Source organism: Oncorhynchus tshawytscha, linkage group LG18, assembly GCF_018296145.1.
Source record: "Oncorhynchus tshawytscha isolate Ot180627B linkage group LG18, Otsh_v2.0, whole genome shotgun sequence".
Taxonomy (NCBI): domain Eukaryota; kingdom Metazoa; phylum Chordata; class Actinopteri; order Salmoniformes; family Salmonidae; genus Oncorhynchus; species Oncorhynchus tshawytscha.
The window spans coordinates 20,758,463-20,780,091 of record NC_056446.1 but is presented as its reverse complement, the minus strand read 5'-3'; the positions used below and the strand labels follow the sequence as shown (position 1 = coordinate 20,780,091).

The following is a 21,629-nucleotide window of genomic DNA, read 5'->3' as shown; positions in this document are numbered from 1 at the left end:
TCACACCTACAAACACTCAATTTTAATATGATCACCTGCCACAATTCCATGAACCCTACACAGTAGTACAGCATTATTGAAGTTAAAGTTACAGAACCAAACAACCTCCCACATTCAAACGCACACAGGCATATAGCTGCGCTCTTACGTACTTACAGCCCATACGGAGCGAGACCGACTTCTGCACAACACCCCTTTCCTTCTCTCCAGACCTCCTATTCAGTGGTGAAAGCACCATACAGAGCTTTCGTCCTCCAGATTCGGGGTATGTAATGACTATATTATCTGTGAACTGATTTTACATGTTTAAAAAGAACTGAATATTTTGTTACTTTCATTTTTTGGTCTTATTTCATTTTTTGGTTGACCCCTCCCTGTATTATTATATTAAAATATAACCAGACAACTGGTGTCATCTTTTTTAAAATTGAAATCCCGCTTATAATTCATTTTGCCTTTTGTCTTTTGGGTAAAATGTTTACCTTATCCACCACTTCTTACATGTAATCAGTGAATATGCGCACTAACACTCATGCCAATATAATATGAGTGTGGTGTGTTATGCTTTGGGAGTGTATTACCTTATAAGAGTCTAAAGAGTTTAAACTGTCTACCCCTCGCCTTTAAAAAGAGACTCTGTACGGTGATTCAATACTTGCATGTCTGTGGAATAAGACCGGGGGGAATCTATTTTTGTGCCACTGTTGGGTGCGGTTGCCATTTCTGCCCTTACCAAAACGCTTGAGACCCAAAAGTGGCTGTGTGTGTGTGTGTGTGTAATTTCATGGTCTAAGGTTAGTCTGGAATGGTGTTTCTCCCATTCTTGACCCTTCCATCTCCCGGACCACTGAATGGACTTGAACTCTCCATCCACACCTTATGTCATGTCTGAAAAATTGAGGCAAATCAAAAGTGAAGAACCCAAAAGCTTTCACAAAGTTATAATTCACCTGCTGGTGACATTCTATGTCTGTATGCAACTTGGTGTCTACTCTGTTCTTTTGAGTTCCTAGGAATTGTAATGATTTGATAATGCTAATAACTATTTCTCTCTCTGGAGGTGGTAGGGCTTTTGGGGGGAGTAAGGGTTTTTGGTAGCAGATTAAAATAGTTATTGTGGGATGGGGACCTGTTTGCGTTTTTTAATGTGTTATTACAAAAGTGATTGTACTGTTTTGTATTGTTGTGTAGGAGAAGTGTTATGTATGCATATTTTCAATAAACATTCAGGGTTTTGAAAAAGAGCTGTGGCCCGGAATATCAAGGGGCTGGAACATAGTCACTCCCTAAGCACAGATACAGGATCAGTTTACCCTAGCCAATCCTATCCACAGTCCCTTATAATCATGAGGGGGTACAGAGCTAAACTGACCTTCGATCAGTGTGAAGGGACAACACGTCTCATCAGACTTTAGAGGAAAGCTTGAGTTCCCAGACTGAAAAGAGCTCTCCATTTTCCTGTGTTTAACTTTGTATTGTTGATTGAGTCACTTGAAAATTTGATGACATTTGGTGTAATTCAGAGAAGCCACATGGCAGGAAAGAGGCAAAATGTGCATCAGAGGGGATCAAATGCCAAATGTAGGGGTAAACAAGATATGTTGCCAATAAAATGTGACTATTTTGACTAAACCATCTTGTTTGAAATACATTTCTAATTTGAGATGCATTTGTGTTGAAGCCATTTTATCGGCCTGTTATTATACAGGTCATAGACTAATTGCAGAACCTCCATCTATAGACCCAAATGTCTCAATTCCACTTTACATTAGCTCACCACCGCCCCCAGGTGGGAAATTATATGCTTGCAATAACATTTTCCACAGTATTTTTTTTTTTTTACATAACAGACTGGGGTTCTTGTATGTAGGCTATGGTTCAAAGCCTAAATACCCAAGTCAATACAATATCCAACAATGATTCCCTTGTTTGACCTTTACCTGCAGTTTGCAACAATAGAGTAAATATGCATTTACCAAATGTGCATTTTAACTGAGAATCCTGTACGCTACTGACCACATTCACACATACTCGAAGATGAAATAGTACAATTGCTTAGTTTAAAAAACAACAACTCTGAAACACGTTCAAAACCATGTTTGTTTTGATCTTCCTTCGTAGAGGATGGAGTCCCACCACGCGTGACGTCAGCAGCGGCAGAGTCAGAGCTTCCACATTCTAGTCTCCCGGTTCATCATTGCCATATCGCGGAGGATAGAATAACATCCAGGGTTTGCGCAGCCGAACCGAGTCCCTGCATCAGTCATGGCGGCGCCGTTAGCCCACTTCGACGAAGACTGGCAGGATTTCAATGAATTCAAGGCGCCCTCCGGGTCGCCGAACCGACTGGACCAGCTGAACTCGAACATGGCTGATTCGGGACTGGTGGATGATTTCTCAGACCTCGACAGCTTCTCGGGGGATATATGCAGCTTCACATCAATGGAGGACCTTGTCCACGACTTCGATGAGAAGCTGACAGTTTGCTTTCGAAATTACAACACCAAGACTGAAAACATAGCCCCTATTAAACCTATCACAGAAGATAATTTCCTCAAAGACGACGAGTGAGTGTGAATTTTGTAGCTACTACTTTTTTATCAGTTAAGCATTTATAGTTTGACTACAATCTCAAGCTAGTTAGTTAGCATACCATTGCTAATGTGAACCTGCTGCTAGCTAGCCATTTTACAAAAGGGTTGTTAGTGTTAGCTAGTTAGCCAATGTTATTTGGAATGCATGTAAACCTGTAAAGATAATTTAGGAAATAAGGACTTCAAGAGAAGAGCCTTCAAGATAAGCTTAAGTGTTTTGTTGTTTGTTAGCAGGTAACGTTAGTTAAAATTAGCTGAGCTGTGTTTTCAAAGTAGCTAGCTAAGTTAGCTAGCAGCTAGCTACCCAATTGAAGTTTGTAAATAACTTGATAGTTAAAGTTTCACATGTCACATGCACAGTGACATTACTTTCTTGCAAACTCTAAACTCAACAATACAATCATTAATAACAATGTAATACTAGAAAAAACACACGAGAATTATGAAGAACGCAAAAAGTAAGCAAGCATACTAACATTATATACATACCCAGTTCCAATACCATATTTACAATGTCAGCGATACTGGCGTGATGGAGTTGGATATGATATAAGGTGACTGGTGACAGGATATAGGATATAAACAGAGTAGCAGCACCTTCTATGTGAGTGGGTGCGTGTGTGTAGACTAATGTGCATATTATGTGTGAGTGAGTGTGTAGGGCCCTGGTGATCAAAATTAAAACGTCGATAAAGATAGAAAGTTAACTCCGATAGTTTGTGTAGCTATTTAGCAGTCTTGTTGATTGGGGATGAAAGCCGTTCAAGAGCCATACCGGCTGATATAGATGTCCTGGATTAGAGGTTGACAGATTATGATTTTTCAACCAATACCGATTATTGGAGGACCAAAAAAAGCCGATACAGAATAATCGGCTGATTTTATTACTTTTTAAAATATATTTTTTTAATATGTGTATGTATATGTTTACATGTATGTATGTGTGTGTGTGTGTGTAATAATGACAATTACAACAATACTGAATGAATACATGTATTTTAACTTAATTTAATACATAAGATCTATTTAGTCTCAAATAAAAAATGAAACATGCTCAATTTGGTTTAAATAATGAAAAAACACATTGTTGGAGAAGAAAGTAAAAGTGCAATATGTGCCTTGTAAAAAAGCTAACGTTTAAGTTCCTTGCTCAGAAAATATGAAAGCTGGTGGTTCAGTATTCCCAGTTCTTCAATATTCGCAGTTAAGAAGTTTTAGGTTGTAGTTATTTATAGGAATTATGACGTGTCAACTATTTCTCTCTATACCATTTTTGTATTTCATATACCTTTGGCTATTGGATGTTCTAGTAGGCACTTTAGTATTGCCAGCTTAATCTCAGGAGTTGATAGGCTTGAAATCATAACCAGTGCTGTGCCTCAAGCATTGCTAAGAGCTGCTGGCAAACGCAGTAAAGTTTAAATGAATGCTTACGAGCCTGCTGCTGCCTACCACCACTCAGTGAGACTGCTCTATCAAATATCAAATCATAGACTTAATTATAATATAATAAACACAGAAATACGAGCCTTTGGTCATTAATATGGTCAAATCTGGAAACTGTCATTTAAAAAACAAAACATTTATTCTTTCAGTCAAATACTTCCGTATTTTATCGAACTGGTGGCAAACCATAAGTCTAAATATTGCTGTTACATTGCACAGCCTTAAATGTTGTCATAATTACGTAAAATTCTGGCAAATTGTTCGCAACAAGCCAGGTGGCCCAAACTGTTGCATTATACCATGACTCTGCGTGCAATGAACGCAAGAGACGTGACACAATTTCCCAAGTTAATATTGCCTGCTAACATGAATTTCTTTTAACTAAATATGCAGGTTTAAAAATATATACATCTTTGTATTGATTTTAAGAAAGGCATTGATGTTTATGGTTAGGTACATTCGTGCAATGATTGTGCTTTTGTTAAATCATCACCTGTTTGGTGAAGTAGGCTGTGATTCGATGATAAGTTAACAGGCACTGCATTGATTATATGCAACGCAGGACAAGCTGGTTAACCTAGTAATATCATAAACCATGTGTAGTTAACTAGTGATTATGTGAAGATTGATTGTTTTTTATAAGATAAGTTTAATGCTAGCTAGCAACTTTACTTGGCTCCTTGCTGCACTCGCGTAACAGGTGGTCAAGCCTGCCACACAGTTCCTCGTGGAATGCAATGTAATCTGCGTCCAAAAATGCCGGTTACCGATTGTTATGAAAACTTGAAATTGGCCGATTAATCGGCCAACCGTTATCCTGGATGGCAGGGAGCTCGGCCCCAGTGATCTACTGGGCTGTCCGCGCCTTGCGATCGAGGGCGGTACTATTACCATACCAGGCAGTGATGCAGCCAGTCGAGCTGTGGAGCTTTTTGAGGATTTGAGGGCCCATGGCTAACTTTTTCAACCTCCTGGGGGGGAAGAGGCGCTTTCACACCTTCTTCACAACTGTGCGTGTGTGTTTGGACCATCTTAAGGCTTTAGTGATTTGGACACAGAAGAACTTGAAGCTCTCGACAGAGGTACACAGAGGTAAATCTTTGTAATTGTTTTTGAAAGGGCACGCTTCAGCTTAGTCTGATTTAATCTGGCAGTAATATACAATTAATGGGTATATACAGCCTGAAACGAATCTCTGAAAATTGTGTAAATGTACCCTAGAAGGCAGAATTTTGAATAGAATTACATTTAAACTACTGGATGAGACAAAATATCTCCAGGAAAGTATTGTTTACCCTACTGTTTAGATCGATGGTGTGTATGTGGTACTTCGACCTGCTCTCAGAGTATTTCTTATTATTCTGTATGTAAATTTGAGAGACTCCATTTAGTATGTGGATGTCCATCATCCATTTCGTATAATATGTTACAAATGACAATTCTTATGTTACGAATTTGCAAAACCTACAATCTGTTACAAATGTGCAAAACTTATATTTTACAAATTACAATTTGTTATTACTAACGTTAGTTAGGTGGCTAAGTGGGTAATGCTAACGTTAGCTAGATGGCTAACGTTAGCTGGGTTAGGGGAAGAGTTAGCTAAAAGGGTTATTAAGTAACCTTCTGTGTTATGTAACCAAACATAACATATACTAATTTAAGTGTCCAGGACTTACATGTACTATTTTACATCTAGCCTATGAGACCAAGCTTGGTTGTTCGCAGCAAGATAAAATTGGATATTCGGTCTTCTCTAGTTAATAGCTATTGAACCAAGCATGCCATCACAATGAACATTTAATATTCTGAATCCAAATTTTAAAAAAATTCATTGTCCATGGCATGCTTGGTTCAATAGCCTTTGAAGAGAGAGAACTGAACATCCAATATAAAACTAACATATACAGTGCCTTCAGAAAATACCCCTTGACCATAGATTACACATTTTGTTACTACAGCCTGAATCCAAAATGGATTAAAAATATTTTTTTCTTCTTACCGATCTACACATAATACCCCATAATAATAAAGTGAAACCATGTTTTTTTAAAATTGTAGCAAGTTTATTGAAAATTAAATACAGAAATATCTCATTTACATATGTATTCACACCCCTGAGTCGGTACTTTGTAGAAGCACCTTTGGCAGCAATTACAGCTAAAAGTCTTTCTGGGTAAGTCTAAACTTTTCACACCTGGATTGCGCAACATTTACCCAATTATTATTTTCATAGTTCTTCAAGCTCTTTCAAATTGCTTGTCAACCATTTTCAAGTGTTGCCATAGATTTTCAAGTAGATTGAAGTCAATGCTGTAAATAGGCCACTTGGTAATATTCACTGTGTTCTTGCTAAGCAACTCCAGTGTAGTTTTGGCCTTGTGTTTTAGGTTATTGGTCTGCTGAAAGGTGAATTCATCTCCCAGTGTCTGGTGGAAAGCAGACTGAACCAGGTTTTCCTTTAGGATTTTGCCTGTACTTAGCTCTATTCCATTTAAAAAATGTATCCTGAAAAACTCCCCAGTCCTTAACGATTAAAAGCATACGCACAGCATGATGCAGCCACCACTATGCTTGAAAATATGGAGAGTGGTACTCTGTATTGTGTTGTATTGTATTTGCCTCAAACATAACACTTTGTATTAAGGGCAAAAGTAATTGCTTGGCCACATTTTTGTTGCATTACTTTAGTGCCTTGTTGCAAACAGAATGCATGTTTTGGAATATTATTTTTCTCTACAGACTTCCTTTTCATTCTGTCAATTAGGTTGGTATTGTGGAGTAACTACAATGTTCTTGATCCATCCTCAGTTTTTTGCTATCACAGCCATTAACCAGTTAATTGTAATGAAAAATATAATCTATGTAATCCCCCAAATAATGATTTATTATGAGAGGGCCATAAACAATACCTAGTAATGCTGCATACTCAGGATGGTTAAAATCGGACCTTTCTGGTAAAAACAAATGTTATAAAAGGCTGAGGTGTACTGACTTTTGAGGACACAAGCTGAAGTACACAGTACAAGTATGATACATATAAGAAAATGACATTTTATATTTTGCATTTCCTATTCAACAAAACTGTATCGATAAGGCTTGAAATGACTTATTTGCTTTCTCAATATAGTATATTGAAATTATAAACACGACTAACTATAAGATTTCACCTTCCTTATATCTGTAAAATACATAAATGTGCATTTTTTCTGAAGGTCTCGCTTGATCAAAACGTCTGCCCCCATCGCTGTGAACGTCTCACAGAGCTCTTTATTGGCTTCCTGAACTTGTTAGGAACTCTCCTTTCATCTATATTAATTTTGTCCGTCTATGACAGTGTTTTTTAAAATGTAAAATCTATTAATTATTTTAGATTAATTGCTATGAATTGACCTCAATGTGCTACCGTGATGAAACCACTCTCCTGCTGTGCTACGATGTAACGATGTCAGTGGCTGTGATGTAGGGTTCCGCCAGGAGTTGGGCAGTCGGAAGAGCGAATGAAATGAAGCTGGGATGTCCCTCCTACCAAGTGGTAAACAATACCTTCCTGTGGATATTTTCTCTCACATTTCGGGCAGCTGAAGAACAAACCGCACAAACAACTTTAAAAATAAAAAGCATTGCTTAATCGCTCAGCACACACACACACAGAGTCAGATGCACACACAAAGATTGTTAGTTGAAATGGACAGTCTTCTATGTTGCTTCAGTTGCTCTTGAGTCACATCCAAATAATCTTGGGGAAACACTGCACTCTTTTACAGTAAAATGAGCTCAGTCTGGTGAGAGGAAGGTGGAGGGGGTAGTTTGGAGAGAATCCTTAGCGGGGCTGAAAGAGCAGTGCACTGAGGGCAGCGGAGTCCTTTCATGAGTGACTGCCCTTTTTGGAGGACGTGCCTTGCCTACTAACAAGCTCTACTGTAGCTGGCTAATGACCTACCTCCAAGCAGAGACACACAGCGAGGATGACATGGAGACAAGAAGTAATGTGTGTGTGTTCATATATCGATGTGCTTTAGGGAAAAGTTTCATGATCAACTTTCCTTGGCGTAGAACTACCCATGGAGATACACAGAGAGCCACTGGCCACATAGAGGCTTTTGTGTGCTTGTTCTTGTTTATGCAGGGCTTGCATGTGTGCGTGCGTGTCTGTTGACGGCCTAAAAATATAGTAATGCCTGAATCACAGGGTGACAGCCGCAGGGCCAAAGCATCTCCTGCCAGCATTGCCCAATTTAGAGAACCTGTCCTCGAACTGTGTGTTGTTGATGATAATGATGCTTTGTTAGTAAGAGAGGGATGGAGAGACTGGAGTTATATGAAGAACACGTGTGTGACCAACTCTCTGATGCAAAACCTTTCTGACACTTGGGTTCACAGTGCCCATCCTCGCATCGCTCGCAGCAGTCCTGGTCAGACACACACACTCATCCTCACATTACACATGTTCACTCCCATTGTGTAGCGGGATCTATGTACAAAATGTATACTGTATTTCCTATAGTATAGCGCAAAGCCCTTTTGAGAGAGAATTTACATAAAAAATACATTTGTCATAAAAATAATGTCTAGGCTATTAAAATGCTAGATTCCTGCTCTCTTATCAGGCAGAGGCGAGCTGCGTCAGGGACAGAGGGGGGTGTGTGTGTGGGTGGTGAGGAAAGAGGATGACACACTACTGCCAACTAATGCTGTGTCACTGGGGAAATGTTTCAAGTGCAGTGTAACATTTTCTGTCTTCCTTCTTTTTCTCTTCTTTCTCATCCCTTTTCTCTTCATTCCTCTCACAATTTCTCTTCCACGTTCATTCTCTCGTTCTCCCCCTCAGGGTGTGGAATGCTCTGACAGATAACTATGGCAACGTGATGCCAGTGGACTGGAAGACATCTCACATTCGCTCCCTGCATCTCCCCACACTCAACCTCTGCAAGCAGGGGGTAAGACACACACACACCCACAGGCTAACGCCCACACCCATAGGCAAACACTTACACACATGGTCTACACCTCCACACTGTACACATTCCCCCGCTCAGCACACCTGTTCATTAGCTCAGCCAAGCTGACTCTCATCTCCCTTTTTGCTCTCTCCCTCCCTATCTCTCTCTTTGTCCCTCTTCTCTCTCTCTTCCTCTGATGGACAGAAGCTGGACAACATGCCTCTGGACCTGTCTGATGATGAGGAGCTGAGGGAACAGATGGACATGCACTCCATTATTGTGTCCTGCATCAACGATGAGCCACTCTTCACTGCCGAACAGGTACACACACACACACACTTGATAGACAACACACACACACATACACACTCGCTCTCTTTCTATCACGTCTAAAATTCACCACACTCTACTACTTACAAAGCCACACTCTTAACACAAGCTATGTGTGTGTGTGTTGCAGGTGATCGAGGAGATTGAGGAGATGATGCAGGAGTCTCCAGACCCAGAGGATGATGAGAGCCCGTCCCAGTCAGACCTGTCCATGCTCTCCCAAGATCTCAGCAACCTCAAACGCTCCAGCTCCAACACCAGCTATGAGGACCGTGAGTGACTCCTAACTCGCATCAAATCACTAACAGCTCAAGTATAAACAGCTCCCTGCAGCTGTATTACACAACCCCATCCCATACATATATACTGAGTATACCAAACTTTTAAGTTCCAAAAGGGATGCTGGCCCATGTTGACTCCAATGCTTCCCACAGTTGTCAAGTTGGCTGTATGTCTTTTGGGTGGTGGGCCGTTCTTGATATACACAGGAAACTGTTGAGCACAAAAAACGCAGCAGTGTTGCAGTTCTTGACACAAACCGGTGTGACTGGCACCTGCTACCATACCCGTTCAAAGGCACTTACGTATTTTGTCTTGTCCATTCACCCTCTGAATGGCACACATACACAATCCATGTCTCAAGGCTTAAACATCCTTCTTTAACGTGTCTCCTCCCCTTCATCTACACTGATTGAAGTGGATTTAGCAGGTGACATCAATAAGGGATCAAATCAAAATCCCTTCTTACATCAGCTGATATCTCAAAGTGCTGTACCGAAACCCAGCCTAAAACCCCAAATAGCAAGCAATGCACGGTGGCTAGGAAAAACTCTAGGAAGAATACCTAGGAAGAAACCTAGAGAGGAGCCAGGCTATGAGGTGTGGCCAGTCCTCTTCTGGCTGTGCCGGGTTGAGATTATAACAGAACATGACCAGGATGTTCAAATGTTCATAAATGACCAGCATGGTCAAATAATAATAATCACAGTAGTTGTCGAGGGTGCAGCAAGTCAGCACCTCAGGAGTAAATGTCAGTTGGCTTTTCATAGCCGATCATTAAGAGTATCTCTACCGCTCCTGCTGTCTCTAGAGAGTTGAAAACAGCAGGTCTGGGACAGGTAGCACGCCCGGTGAACAGGTCAGGGTTCCATAGCCGCAGGCAGAACAGTTGAAACTGGAGCAGCAGCACGGCCAGGTGGACTGGGGACAGCAAGGAGTCATCATGCCAGGTAGTCCTGAGGCATGGTCCACGGGCTCAGGTTCTACGAGAGAAAGAAAGAAGGAGAGAAAGAGAGAATTAGAGAGAGCACACTTAAATTCTCACAGGACACCGGATAAGACAGGAGAAGTACTCCAGATATAACAAACTGACCCTAGCCCCCCGACACACAAACTACTGCAGCATAAATACTGGAGACTGAGACAGGAGGGGTCAGGAGACACTGTGGCCCCATCCGATGATACCCCCAGACATGGCCAAACAGGAAGGGTATAGGGATCATAGCTTTCACCTGGATTCACCTAGTCAGTCTGTCAGGGAAAGAGCAAGTGTTCTTAAATGTTTTGTATATTTAGTGTATATACAACTGGACTGCAGATACAGGCTCACAGTAGCATTGTTACATAATATACACTACATACAACTGGACAGCAATTACTGCTTACTTGTTATGTAACTTTAAATGCAAAACATATCAAGCTGTAATGCAAACGTTTGGGACTGACCATGTAAGTATGTGTTAGTATGTGATGTGTTATCCTGCCATCTGTTCATGGAATTTGTCAAGCTCTATATAAGTATGTTAGTATGTTTATGTTCTAATTCCTACCTCCTCCCAGGCTTGCGTCGTCTTTCAGTCTCAGAGCTGAGCGAGGCCTTGGAGGAGGTGGAGACAGCCATCAGGCGCTACAGTGAGGAGCTGATCCAGGCCCTGGCCCTGAGGGACGAGCTGGACTTTGAGAAGGAGGTGAAGAACAGCTTCATCTCACTGCTCATCGACGTGCAGAATCGGCAGAAGGAGCACCGTGAGCTGCTCCGCAAGAAGAAGAAGATTAGGCCCACAGGCAGCGCTCAGAGGGCAGACAGGACACATGTCCCTGGGACGGTGAGCAAGATGGGCACCGATAGACACAGATTCGTACACATAGTATTGTATGATTTTAAATGCATATAATACACGTTGTGATGCACATACGTGCCTAGATACAGTGGGGTCTGAAATTGACACCCTTAATTAAGATGAGCAGTACTGACTGTATAAAATAAATAATGCAAGTACTGAGCTAATACAATTGCTCAGAGAAGTAGATTTTGTTTAACAAGTCATAATTTTTAAACTCAAATGTAGTGGTCAAAATGACCCCCCCCCAAAGACTAAATAAAGTAGTCACAAGATTAGTCCCATATTTCTATCACACAATTACTACATCAATATTTGAACTTTATTTAACTAAGCAAGTCAGTTAAGAACAAATTCTTATTTTCAATGATGGCCTAGGAACAGTACCTTGTCAGCTCGGGGATTCAATCTTGCAACCTTTCGGTTACTAGTCCAACGCTCTAACCACGAGGCTACCTGCTGCCCCTAAATTAATGGTAAATAATGTATTGTGTCATTTTGGAGTCAATTGTATTGTAAATAAGAATAGTATATGTTTCTAAAATCTCTACATTAATGTAGATGCTACCATGATTACGCATAATCCTGAATTAATCATGAATGATAATGATATCTTAGCATGTCTATTTACCATTCATTTCTATTGGGCACAAAATAATCAGAATAAAATAAACCCAAAACAAACTGCAAATGCATCCAACAAGTCTGTAGAGTTACAAGCTTGATGTAGTGGTTGTTTGCTAGGAATATGGAACCAAATACTAAACTTTTGACTACTTTATAAGAATCTTTGGGTGGTCAATCATTTTGACCCCTACCTTTTTCAGGAAAAATATTGACTTACTAAACAAAATCTTTCTCTGGGCAATTGTATTGGTATAAAATAACATCATTTCCTACATTTTTTGAGCATACAATATAGTTCAGTACTTGAATTATTTATTTTATATGGTCATTAATGCTCATCTTTATCAAGGGTGTCAATAATTTTGTACCCCACTGTTAGTGTATTGTGCACATGCCCATTTATACAGGCACAAACCAGGTTAGATGCATGCACTGGAAACAGAAGAAATGCATGAGAGACATGCCTGGAAGTGCAAAACAACACCCTGCAGTAGTCCTGTACTAACTTCTGCACTCACCCTGCAGACCCTGTTGGGTCTCTCTTTCTGTCTCTCCTTCTGCTTTATTCTACAGTCCACTATTAGCCTACTATTTACATAGTGAAAATGTATTTATTTACATCATTACATTGTAATTATTGGGCTTTGTTATATGTCTTTGTAAATACCAGCTGAAAACTGGACAGTAAAATAAATGACCCTGTAGGTCTGAATTCACCTTGCCATTGTTTTTGTCCAATCTGAACTGTTGGACTTCCATGCGGATAATTTGTCCTTTTCGGAACCAGAAACGATGGCAGGTTGAATCCAGTTCTATACCCCTCTTCTTATTCTCCTGCTCTCTAGAGCTCTCATGTCTTTTTGGGGGGTTTCTCATTCTTTCTCTGGTAGTTTTATCTCTCTTGCGTTCTCTCCCTCCTCTCCCTTCCTCTAGCTCTTCACTATGGAAGGGCTGTCCACTGTCATTCAGAACGGCCTCCGTCAAACTTTCGGCATCACAGGAGGGGACAAACAGGTGCCCCTCTCTCTCTAGCTATCCTCTCATCTTTTTTGACATTTTTCTTTACAGTTCTTTTCTCTACAGCTTTTGCCGCTGCTGTGTTTACCACATGTCCTCTTTATTTTACCATCTTTCATTTTCAATTTAACTCAAGCCCTCCTTTCTGCTCTCTCGTCCTGTGGCTCATTCTCTCTGTCCATCAAACACAAATTAAGCAGCTCTCCTTCTCAGCTTTCATATCCTTCTCTTTTTATGACTTGTTCTTTTCTTCCCTTATCCTTTTCCTGTCTTGTTGACTGAGCATTTAGCCTTGAGATTGGCTGTAACTGGATGCTGAATCATCGACCAATGACTCTCTCACTCTCAAATAATTTGTTTCTTGACTTCCAACAATTCATACAAAGGGTGATGGTAAAGGTTTAGGATTGTGACAGTCATGGAATTTTGGATGACTATAATTGGCCAGCGTAATGATGAGGTCTCGTTTAATAACCGTTTGAATAGCACATTTTCTCCCCTCCTTTGCGCCTGATCGCATGTGCTGCCATATAAATAGAATGAATAGAACGGGCCTCCGCATTTATGTCAATGATCAACATGTGCTGTCATCTTTTGATTCAACTCAACTGACATTGCTTGAACACTTCATTAAACAGGGGAACAACGGCAAATTTAGGGAATTTGTTTAACTGCCTAAACTTCTCTGAATTAGTGTCCCCTCTGAGGAATACAGAAAATATACTGACATAAATTACATTCCGTCAGCGAACATACACTGAACAGAGATATAAATGTAAAGTGCTGAGATGAAAGATCCCAGCCGCACACCGTAAAAGAAAATGACTTAAGTGATAATGCCCTAGAAGCCGGTGTTTGGAGGATATATTGGTACGTGTGTTGTTAGGTCCGAGACAATTCGGGGGCAGAAAACTGTGCCAATATATCCTCCAAACACCAGCTTCGAGGGTGTTATCACTTTTATACATCGGATTACCAACATGTTCAAATAATGATTTTACATATTTTCATTAACTTTATTTTGATGAATTTATTCATACTATTTCATCCTTCCACGATCGCTCTATCGGTTCGGTTTCCAGAGACGTGACCCAGTCGTTCAGTCTTTCTGTTCTGTATCTATGGACGCGACCCAGTCGGTGCTTCTAAATGTTATCCCTTGCTAGCTAGCTAGCCAACTACAGGTAATTTACGATCATGTCAAAAAGTGCAGCCAGAATAACCGCAATGTAGCTGCATTTGTTTAAGCTGTTTTCCAGTGACATTTATTTGGATACATCCGTAACAATGAGCTAATGAGGCGTGATTTCGCCTGGCATGGAGAATGTGCTCTCTCATCAGGAGACTGTTGTTCAGAGGAGCGAGCCAACAACAGCTAACAGAGTCACTTCAAACTGAAACTGGAAAGACTGCAAACTAGCTGCACTTCGTTTCGTTTGACCTTTTTTCAATTTACATTTCTTTGTATATATCCATACAAATTATGCCAGCTGATTCATGATTCCGACTGGCTGAGAAAAGCTGCCTGTCTGTCTCGTCCCTGCACGTTCATTACTATATTGAGTAATTGAAACTGAAACAGCGCATCCGGAATGGCTGGAGACAACAAACAATGTACCAGGCCAGCTGTGATTTTACAATCTGAAAGCAATATTTGTTGGACTACCAAGAAAAATATTGGTAAATTATATTATTCATACATTGATATGCATCCATCTATTCTGCCAACATTGCCTTACTCTGTCATAGAATTCTGAGTCAAATCTAACCTATTTTTAAAACCTCTAAGTTGGTTTTGTAGCGTAAACTGGGAATTTTATATTTTTTTATGGATATTATCGTTGTCTGCAAAGTAGTTAAAATGCTGGTTGTTCCAGTTGAAAGTTAAGATTCACCCATTTTGAATGTTATATCGTATTCCTGCATCACTGAGTGACGTTCTATCGAATCCCGGGGTCATTTCATGTTTTTATGTGTATCTGAACTATTTGTCGTTCAAGCAGGCAGAACTACAGACAAGTTTTGCATCAAAATTCTTAACTTTCTCTTTTATCATGGTGCAGTTTTTCTTTTTCTTTCTGTTCAACATTTTTGTCTTTTTTTTTATCCTCCTCCATCCTTTGCCTTCCCTCTATCCTGTGTCGTGTTCTCTCTCTCCTCTCATTCTGTGGTTGTGACGTGTGTTTCTCGCTCTCAGTATCTGACCACAGTTATCCCCTATGAGAAGAACTCTGGCTCCCCCTCTGTGGAAGACCTTCAGATCCTCACCAAGAGTGAGTACTGACATGTTCCTGTTTATTACAACGTTGTATTATTTATTTTACAAACCACACTTTGTCTGTTAACTTTTTAAGTCACTGTAGGCCAACTGATGAAAGCTGTAATGTGAAGACTGAAATGTCCTATTATGACCATGATAGTAACTCATCCCAAATCTTTTTTATTTTTTTATATTTTTTGCTCTTCCCTCCATGCAGTTCTGCATGCCATGCGAGAGGACAGTGAGAAGGTACCCAGCCTCCTAACAGACTACATTCTCAAAGGTACTCCCTCCCTAGCAGTTACAAAACTCTTACTCCCGTTCAAAACACCACACATTACCACACAAGGTGTACATTCTCAAAGGTACTCAATTACTTTGAGGAAACATTGCTCCCATTCAAAACAGAGCTTTTGTCTAGATTGACAGTCTCACTATGACCTAGTGCCTGAGAAAGATGCTGCAGGACAGAAGGGTCCAGTTAGGGCACATGTTATTAGGAGGGTCTACTTCCAATGTGTTCTTTGTTCACTGAAGGCCTGCAGGGTTTTTCGGAGCCTTTCATCTTGACCTTTACCCTCCTTGTTTCTCGCCTCTGCTGCGCTGCTCTGTCGCTAGTTCTAGTATGAGAGAGGTGGAGGTTTGTGAGCCACACACACACAGGAAACGCACACACACGCAATGTGTGGAGAGCCCGCTCTCACACACCTCCGAGACAGCCCCCTTCCCTGGCTCTGTGCTGTAGTGTAGTGTACCTGTGCTGTGATTGTGATTATGGTGTACTTACTTTACTTACCCTCTATCTTACACACACTCCCTCCTCCTACTCACACACACGCTCTTGCTCACCCTCCCATCCGTTCTTAATTGCTCTCTTCCATATGGTAGATCATTTTAGGTTGACAGCTGTTTTCTGGGTGTTCTTCTTGTCCCTACAGTGCTGTGTCCCACATAAACCCAGTGGATGGAGCCACCTGTTCTACAACACTCTGAACACACTCAAGGCATAAGCACTTTTGATTTTTTAGGAACTCAACTTACTGTCCCTGACCTCCAGGGGGCCCTCATTGATTTTGTTAGTCACTCTCACTCAGATATCAATAACATGGCATAAGCCATGGTAAAATGTGATGAATTGTAGGAAATGATTCACCCCATGGTAAAATGGGTAGAAATGCAATAATGTCTCTCTGCCCCATGGCAGAACTAGAATTGCATGAATTTTTCGTAGAAAATTGCTAAATGTTCTCTCTGCCCCATGGCCTAATGTGTAGAACTGCAGGAAATTATTTTTAAAACATGCATTTTTCTGACTGTCATCAAGAGGGGTCCCATGAAACAAATTTGCTGCTCTTAGAGCCCCCAAAAGGCTAAAGCTGGCCCTGCGCTCAGGAGCTGCAGAGTTCTTGAACATACCAATGGAAGGAGTCACCTCACCCCCCTAATAAGGTGGACTCTTCCTGATGGAGTATTTATTTTCTCCACAACTTTTCCCGCAACCTTTTGAGATTCACATTTTAATGCCTGTTTTACCTTATAATCTTCTCACCTTTTACGTGTAATCTTAAATGTTTTTTTAATGTTGTAATGCTAATATCTCAAATTTGTTTTAATGTCTTCTCTGCATGTTAGCAGTATTACTCTCCATTGTCTAAAGTGGCTTGCTGTTCTCATCTTCTATCCTCCGTTTGCACTGATGTGAAGGAACTGGAGATGGAAAACAAATTCCTCTACATTCACCTGCCTGCCTTTTCACATCATTAAAGGTTAGGGTGAGGAGACAAGGAGAAGAAGTCACTTGACAATTGGGATGCAGCTTTTCTCTGTTAAACTGGCTAATTCCCTCAGTGTGTGTATATATAGGAGGGATGGGGAAATAAGGCTTCTTGAACCAGTCTAACTAGGGTGGGATCAGTCCAATGGGAGCTCACCACTTTATGAGAGAGCTATTGGTTCAGAGCAATTAATGATTGACAGACCATGGGATTAGTGGGGTTCAGAAGCCTTGTTTTCACCGTCTCTTAGGTTTTATGTTTCATAAACCCCCTTAAAGGTTGTGCACGTCTTTGCATGCTGCTACATAGGATTAGGGAGCTACATCGGTCAAATATTATAAAGCATTGTTTGTATACTACAATGTGAAATTGCACAGATGGAACTTTTTTTTTTTTTAAGTGATAACTTCTCAAAAAAGGGAAAAATGACAGAAGTTAGTAAGAAGGTAACAAAGAACAAACTTCTACAGCTTTTTATTTTTCTGTAGTTTTAGAGAGATGAGGGACTTTTTACTGCCAGCAGTGTGTGGCCACTTATTATGACATCACCATTGTTATGTAAACACTAGCTGTCAACCTCTGACCCCTCCTAGGGATGTCACATGACATCACCCTGTACACTTGCCTCATACCTCCTCTATAAAGTACAGTAAGTGAAGGGTTACAGCAATAATATTAGAATGTAAAATAATGGTTAAATTGCTGTGAGTTGATCCTGCCATGTTGTGTTTAGAACTAATAACTCTTTGATGTTGTGTAAATGTTGGGGATCTAGTGATGACATGTTATCTTGTCTTGTCTAGTGGACGTAGCAACAGTAGTAGATCACCAAATTGTTGCATGTACTTATGTAGACAATTTAAAGGATGTAGAGAGGTTTCTGTACAAAAGCAGGAGAGATTTTTCAAACATAAATATTTCAAAAACCCATTGTCTACATCCACAACCACTAACCTTCAGCACTGTCTATAATATCACCTCTGTACAATCCTGTCAAATCATCAGCAGTAACTAAGCTCAGTGCACAATAATTACAATAACACACAAGCCCATCAGGTCTGGTCTATCACTACTCTCAGGTACACCCAGAGCATTGGTTCTACAGCAGCCAGCCTGTCCACAGAAGTACAGCATTATGGATCCTGTTAGGAAGAAGAGTGTAGATGTTGTTACGCCATGCTTGGGGATAATGTTGAAGCATTAGCAAGCCCATCATCCTATAGCTTGAGTAGCCATTTAGTAGTTTTTGTCTGTCCTAGGCCTGAGTAGTAATATAGTAACATCAGTGATAAGGCTTCAGACAAGTATAGGCTAGTACCTAGCTAAGTGGACATTGTAGCATCAGCTTGCAATAGCTCTGTACCAAGGCAGCCTGACACCTATAGACAGCAACTAGATATCCCAGGTGGGCCGCTGTAAGTCAATGGTAGTGCCAGACCTCACTAGTAGAAGTCTGATGTAGTTGGCAGGAATCATCGAGTCTAACGGAAGCTCTCTTTTCCCTGTATCAAAGTGTATGTTATGAAGAGATGTTGGGTTTTAGTTGAGGGTCTCAGAAGGCATCTTTCTTTAGTAAGGGAAGCCAGTAGACCTCTACGTACTGTACAGAATCATATGTAACTATCTTTCAACTGTAGCAAGCTTCAGAAGCATTCAGAACCCCAAGCATGTGCTGCATGCACTTTATCTACTTTTACTTAAAGTAAATAAAATGAATGATAAGGATTAAGGTCACACTAAAGGGATCCTTAGCATTGAACCACATTGTAATAAGAAAGTTAAGCTGAACTGAAATGTATACTAGCTTGGGTGGGGTTTGGACTCCTTGAAACTAGTCGAGTTGAGAACTAGTATTATTCTGGTTGTCTTGGAGCGGCATGGGGTTGTCACGGAGATCAGAGAAGGTTATCGACTCAGGCTGAAGCCCCACCCCTTGTTGCATGTCTGCTAAAATAGAGGGACCATATCAGCGTATATCCACGCTTTATCTAGAGATTTATATTTATATAGACACAAGCAACAAATAAGGCTGCCTTTGTAAATGCCAGAACTTTTGTATAATAGAATCTACTCATTTATTTTTAATGCAATATACTTCTTCCCCCATTTTGGGTTTTTATGTTTACTTGTCTTGTTGTCATGAGGTACTAATGTACATTCATTTATTCAGTAAATGTTTGTTTTGTAACCATATCGACTGTAGTGGTACAAACGTTTTGTGCCAGAATTACATTGGAACTCATTTCAAATAAAATAATGTTTACTTTGGTGTCATACTATTGGTTTGTAAGTGCATCCATGATGATCAATAATTGGTATTAAATCACCTTTTTACTCTATTTAAAGTTACTATCAAAATACATTGGTCCACACTTTTAATAGATGCAATCTGTAAACAGAAAATGTGCAGAAACCTATTAAAAGGCATTCTTACATGCAGAGCAACAGCAAGTCAATGTACAAATATGTTTTATATAAAATAAAAAATGGCATACTCTTCTCTTTCTATGTTAGGTCAGTGTAGCTATAAGAACAAATCTGAATATAAATGGATGCCTTAATACTGTTAATTGAAAAAATGAAATGTTATTCTCTCAGTGTAACGGGCAGCTCTTCTCTCCATCAGCCCTCTACCTCCTCGGGAGTCCTATTTCATGGAAGCACTCATGTATCTGTCCCAGAGTTATGTCAGTCTGGCTCCCAAGAAAAGTCATTTTCTTAGACAATCTGAAGTGAGTCATTTATCAGTTCGATGTGAAGAAGCAGTAAAACCAAACTGCACAACGTTTGCAGTCATAGCCAAATAGGAATAGTTCTAAGCAGCGGCGACCTGTCATTCAGGGCAGGTGGGGCAGAGCTTAAAAATATATATGACCATTTTCTTTTTGCCTGTTTTTCATGTTGATTTGGTATTAATTCATGTCACATATCAGTTTGCAAACAATGTAAAAGTATATATATATTAATTGAATGAATAAAGCTGCATACAAAAATGATCTCTTTCTTGAGTAAGGCAGCTCCAAAATGCAGGTGTTTCAGCCTAGCTCGGTGTTGCAAGCGAAAATACAAGGGTGGGCTTTGGTAATCTTCTCTATTTGCGCCGTGATAGGCTCAAGCAGTCATGAATCACGTCGACAATCTACTGGCAAATGCTTTTCAATCCTTGGTACTATATGAAGAGAAATTATAGATAACACGTATCAGTGTTCATCGGCCATAGGACATAAACATTACACAAGTCGGAAATCGCAAGTTCAACGAGTGGTTTGGAAGGAATCGATGGCTAACTGCAAGCGCCGCAAAGCAATCACTGTTTTGCTTCCCCTGCCTGCTACTAGGTGGAGAGGATGTGTGGTCCAGGTCTGGCTTTAAGGATTTAAAAAATCTGTCTGAAAGGGTCTCTTTTCTGAGCTTTAAAGGATAAACATTCACACGCAAAACAATGGACCAGAAAAGGTTGAATACATTGGCCATGTTATCAATCTAGCATGACTTCTGCCATGTTCAAAACAACTTGAAACTCGGAAGTGGGAAATCTCAGACTTCAGTCAGACTGCCTCTGATCTGGCGGACTCACTAAACACACTTGCGTCATTTGTAAATGATGTCTGAGTGTGCCCCTTATTTGCTTAATATAAGGAATTTAAAATTATTTATATTTTTACTATTATAGCAATTACCTTTTCTTTTTATACTTAAGTATATTTTAAACCAAATACTTTTACTTAAGTAGTATTTTACTAGTTGACTTTTACTTGAGTCATTTTCTATTCAGGTATCTTTTACTCAAGTATGACAGTTGGGTACTTTTTCTGCGACTGACCATCTATTACTAACCCACTGCTGGGACATTTCTGTTCTTTGTTTGTTAAAATTCTTTGCGCATCAATTTCAAAGATTCTACTGAGTTACAGTTCACATAAGGAAATCAGTCAATTGAAATAAATTCATTTGGCCCTAATCTATGGATTTCACATGACTGGGAATACAGATATGCATCTTTTGGTCACAGATACCTTTAAAAAAAAAAAAGGTAGGGACATGGCTCAGAAAACCAGTCAATATCTGGTGTGACCACCATTTGCCTCAGGCAGCACGACACATCTCCTTCGCATAGAGTTGATCAGGCTGTTGATTGTGGCCTGTGGAATGTTGTCCCACTTCTCTTAAATGGCTGTGCCAAGTTGCTGAATATTGGCAGGAACTGGAACACCCTTACATACACGCCAATCCAGAGCATCCCAAACGTGCTCAATGGGTGACATGTCTGGTGAATATGCTGGCCATGAAAAACTGGGACATTTTCAGCTTCCAGGAATTGTGTACAGATTCTTGCGACATGGGGCCATGCATTATCATGCTGAAACATGAGGTGATGGCGGTGGATGAATGGCACAACAATGGGCCTCAGGATCTCGTCACAGTATCTGTGCATTCAAATTGCCATCGATAAAATACAATTGTGTTCGTTATCATAGCTTAAGCCTGCCCATACCATAACCCCACTGCCACCATGG

General features: G+C 40.3%; 1 protein-coding gene across 2 annotated transcripts; it reads left to right on the top strand.

Moving 5' to 3' along the window:
- Window positions 1-2,115: 2,115 nt before the first annotated feature.
- Window positions 2,116-19,391, top strand: LOC112217668 (fasciculation and elongation protein zeta-2). Of its 2 annotated transcripts, XM_024378123.2 has the most exons (9): window positions 2,116-2,567; window positions 8,872-8,980; window positions 9,188-9,304; window positions 9,444-9,585; window positions 11,153-11,418; window positions 12,994-13,074; window positions 15,275-15,350; window positions 15,555-15,620; window positions 16,276-19,391. In XM_024378123.2, exons 1-9 carry the CDS (start codon window positions 2,266-2,268, stop codon window positions 16,290-16,292), a joined length of 1,176 nt encoding a protein of 391 aa, XP_024233891.1. In that variant the 5' UTR covers window positions 2,116-2,265; the 3' UTR covers window positions 16,293-19,391. The 2 variants fall into 2 exon arrangements, with proteins under 2 accessions (XP_024233891.1, XP_024233892.1); XM_024378124.2 differs by lacking the exon at window positions 12,994-13,074 and having other exon boundaries at window positions 2,122-2,567.
- The last annotated feature ends 2,238 nt before the right edge of the window (window positions 19,392-21,629 follow it).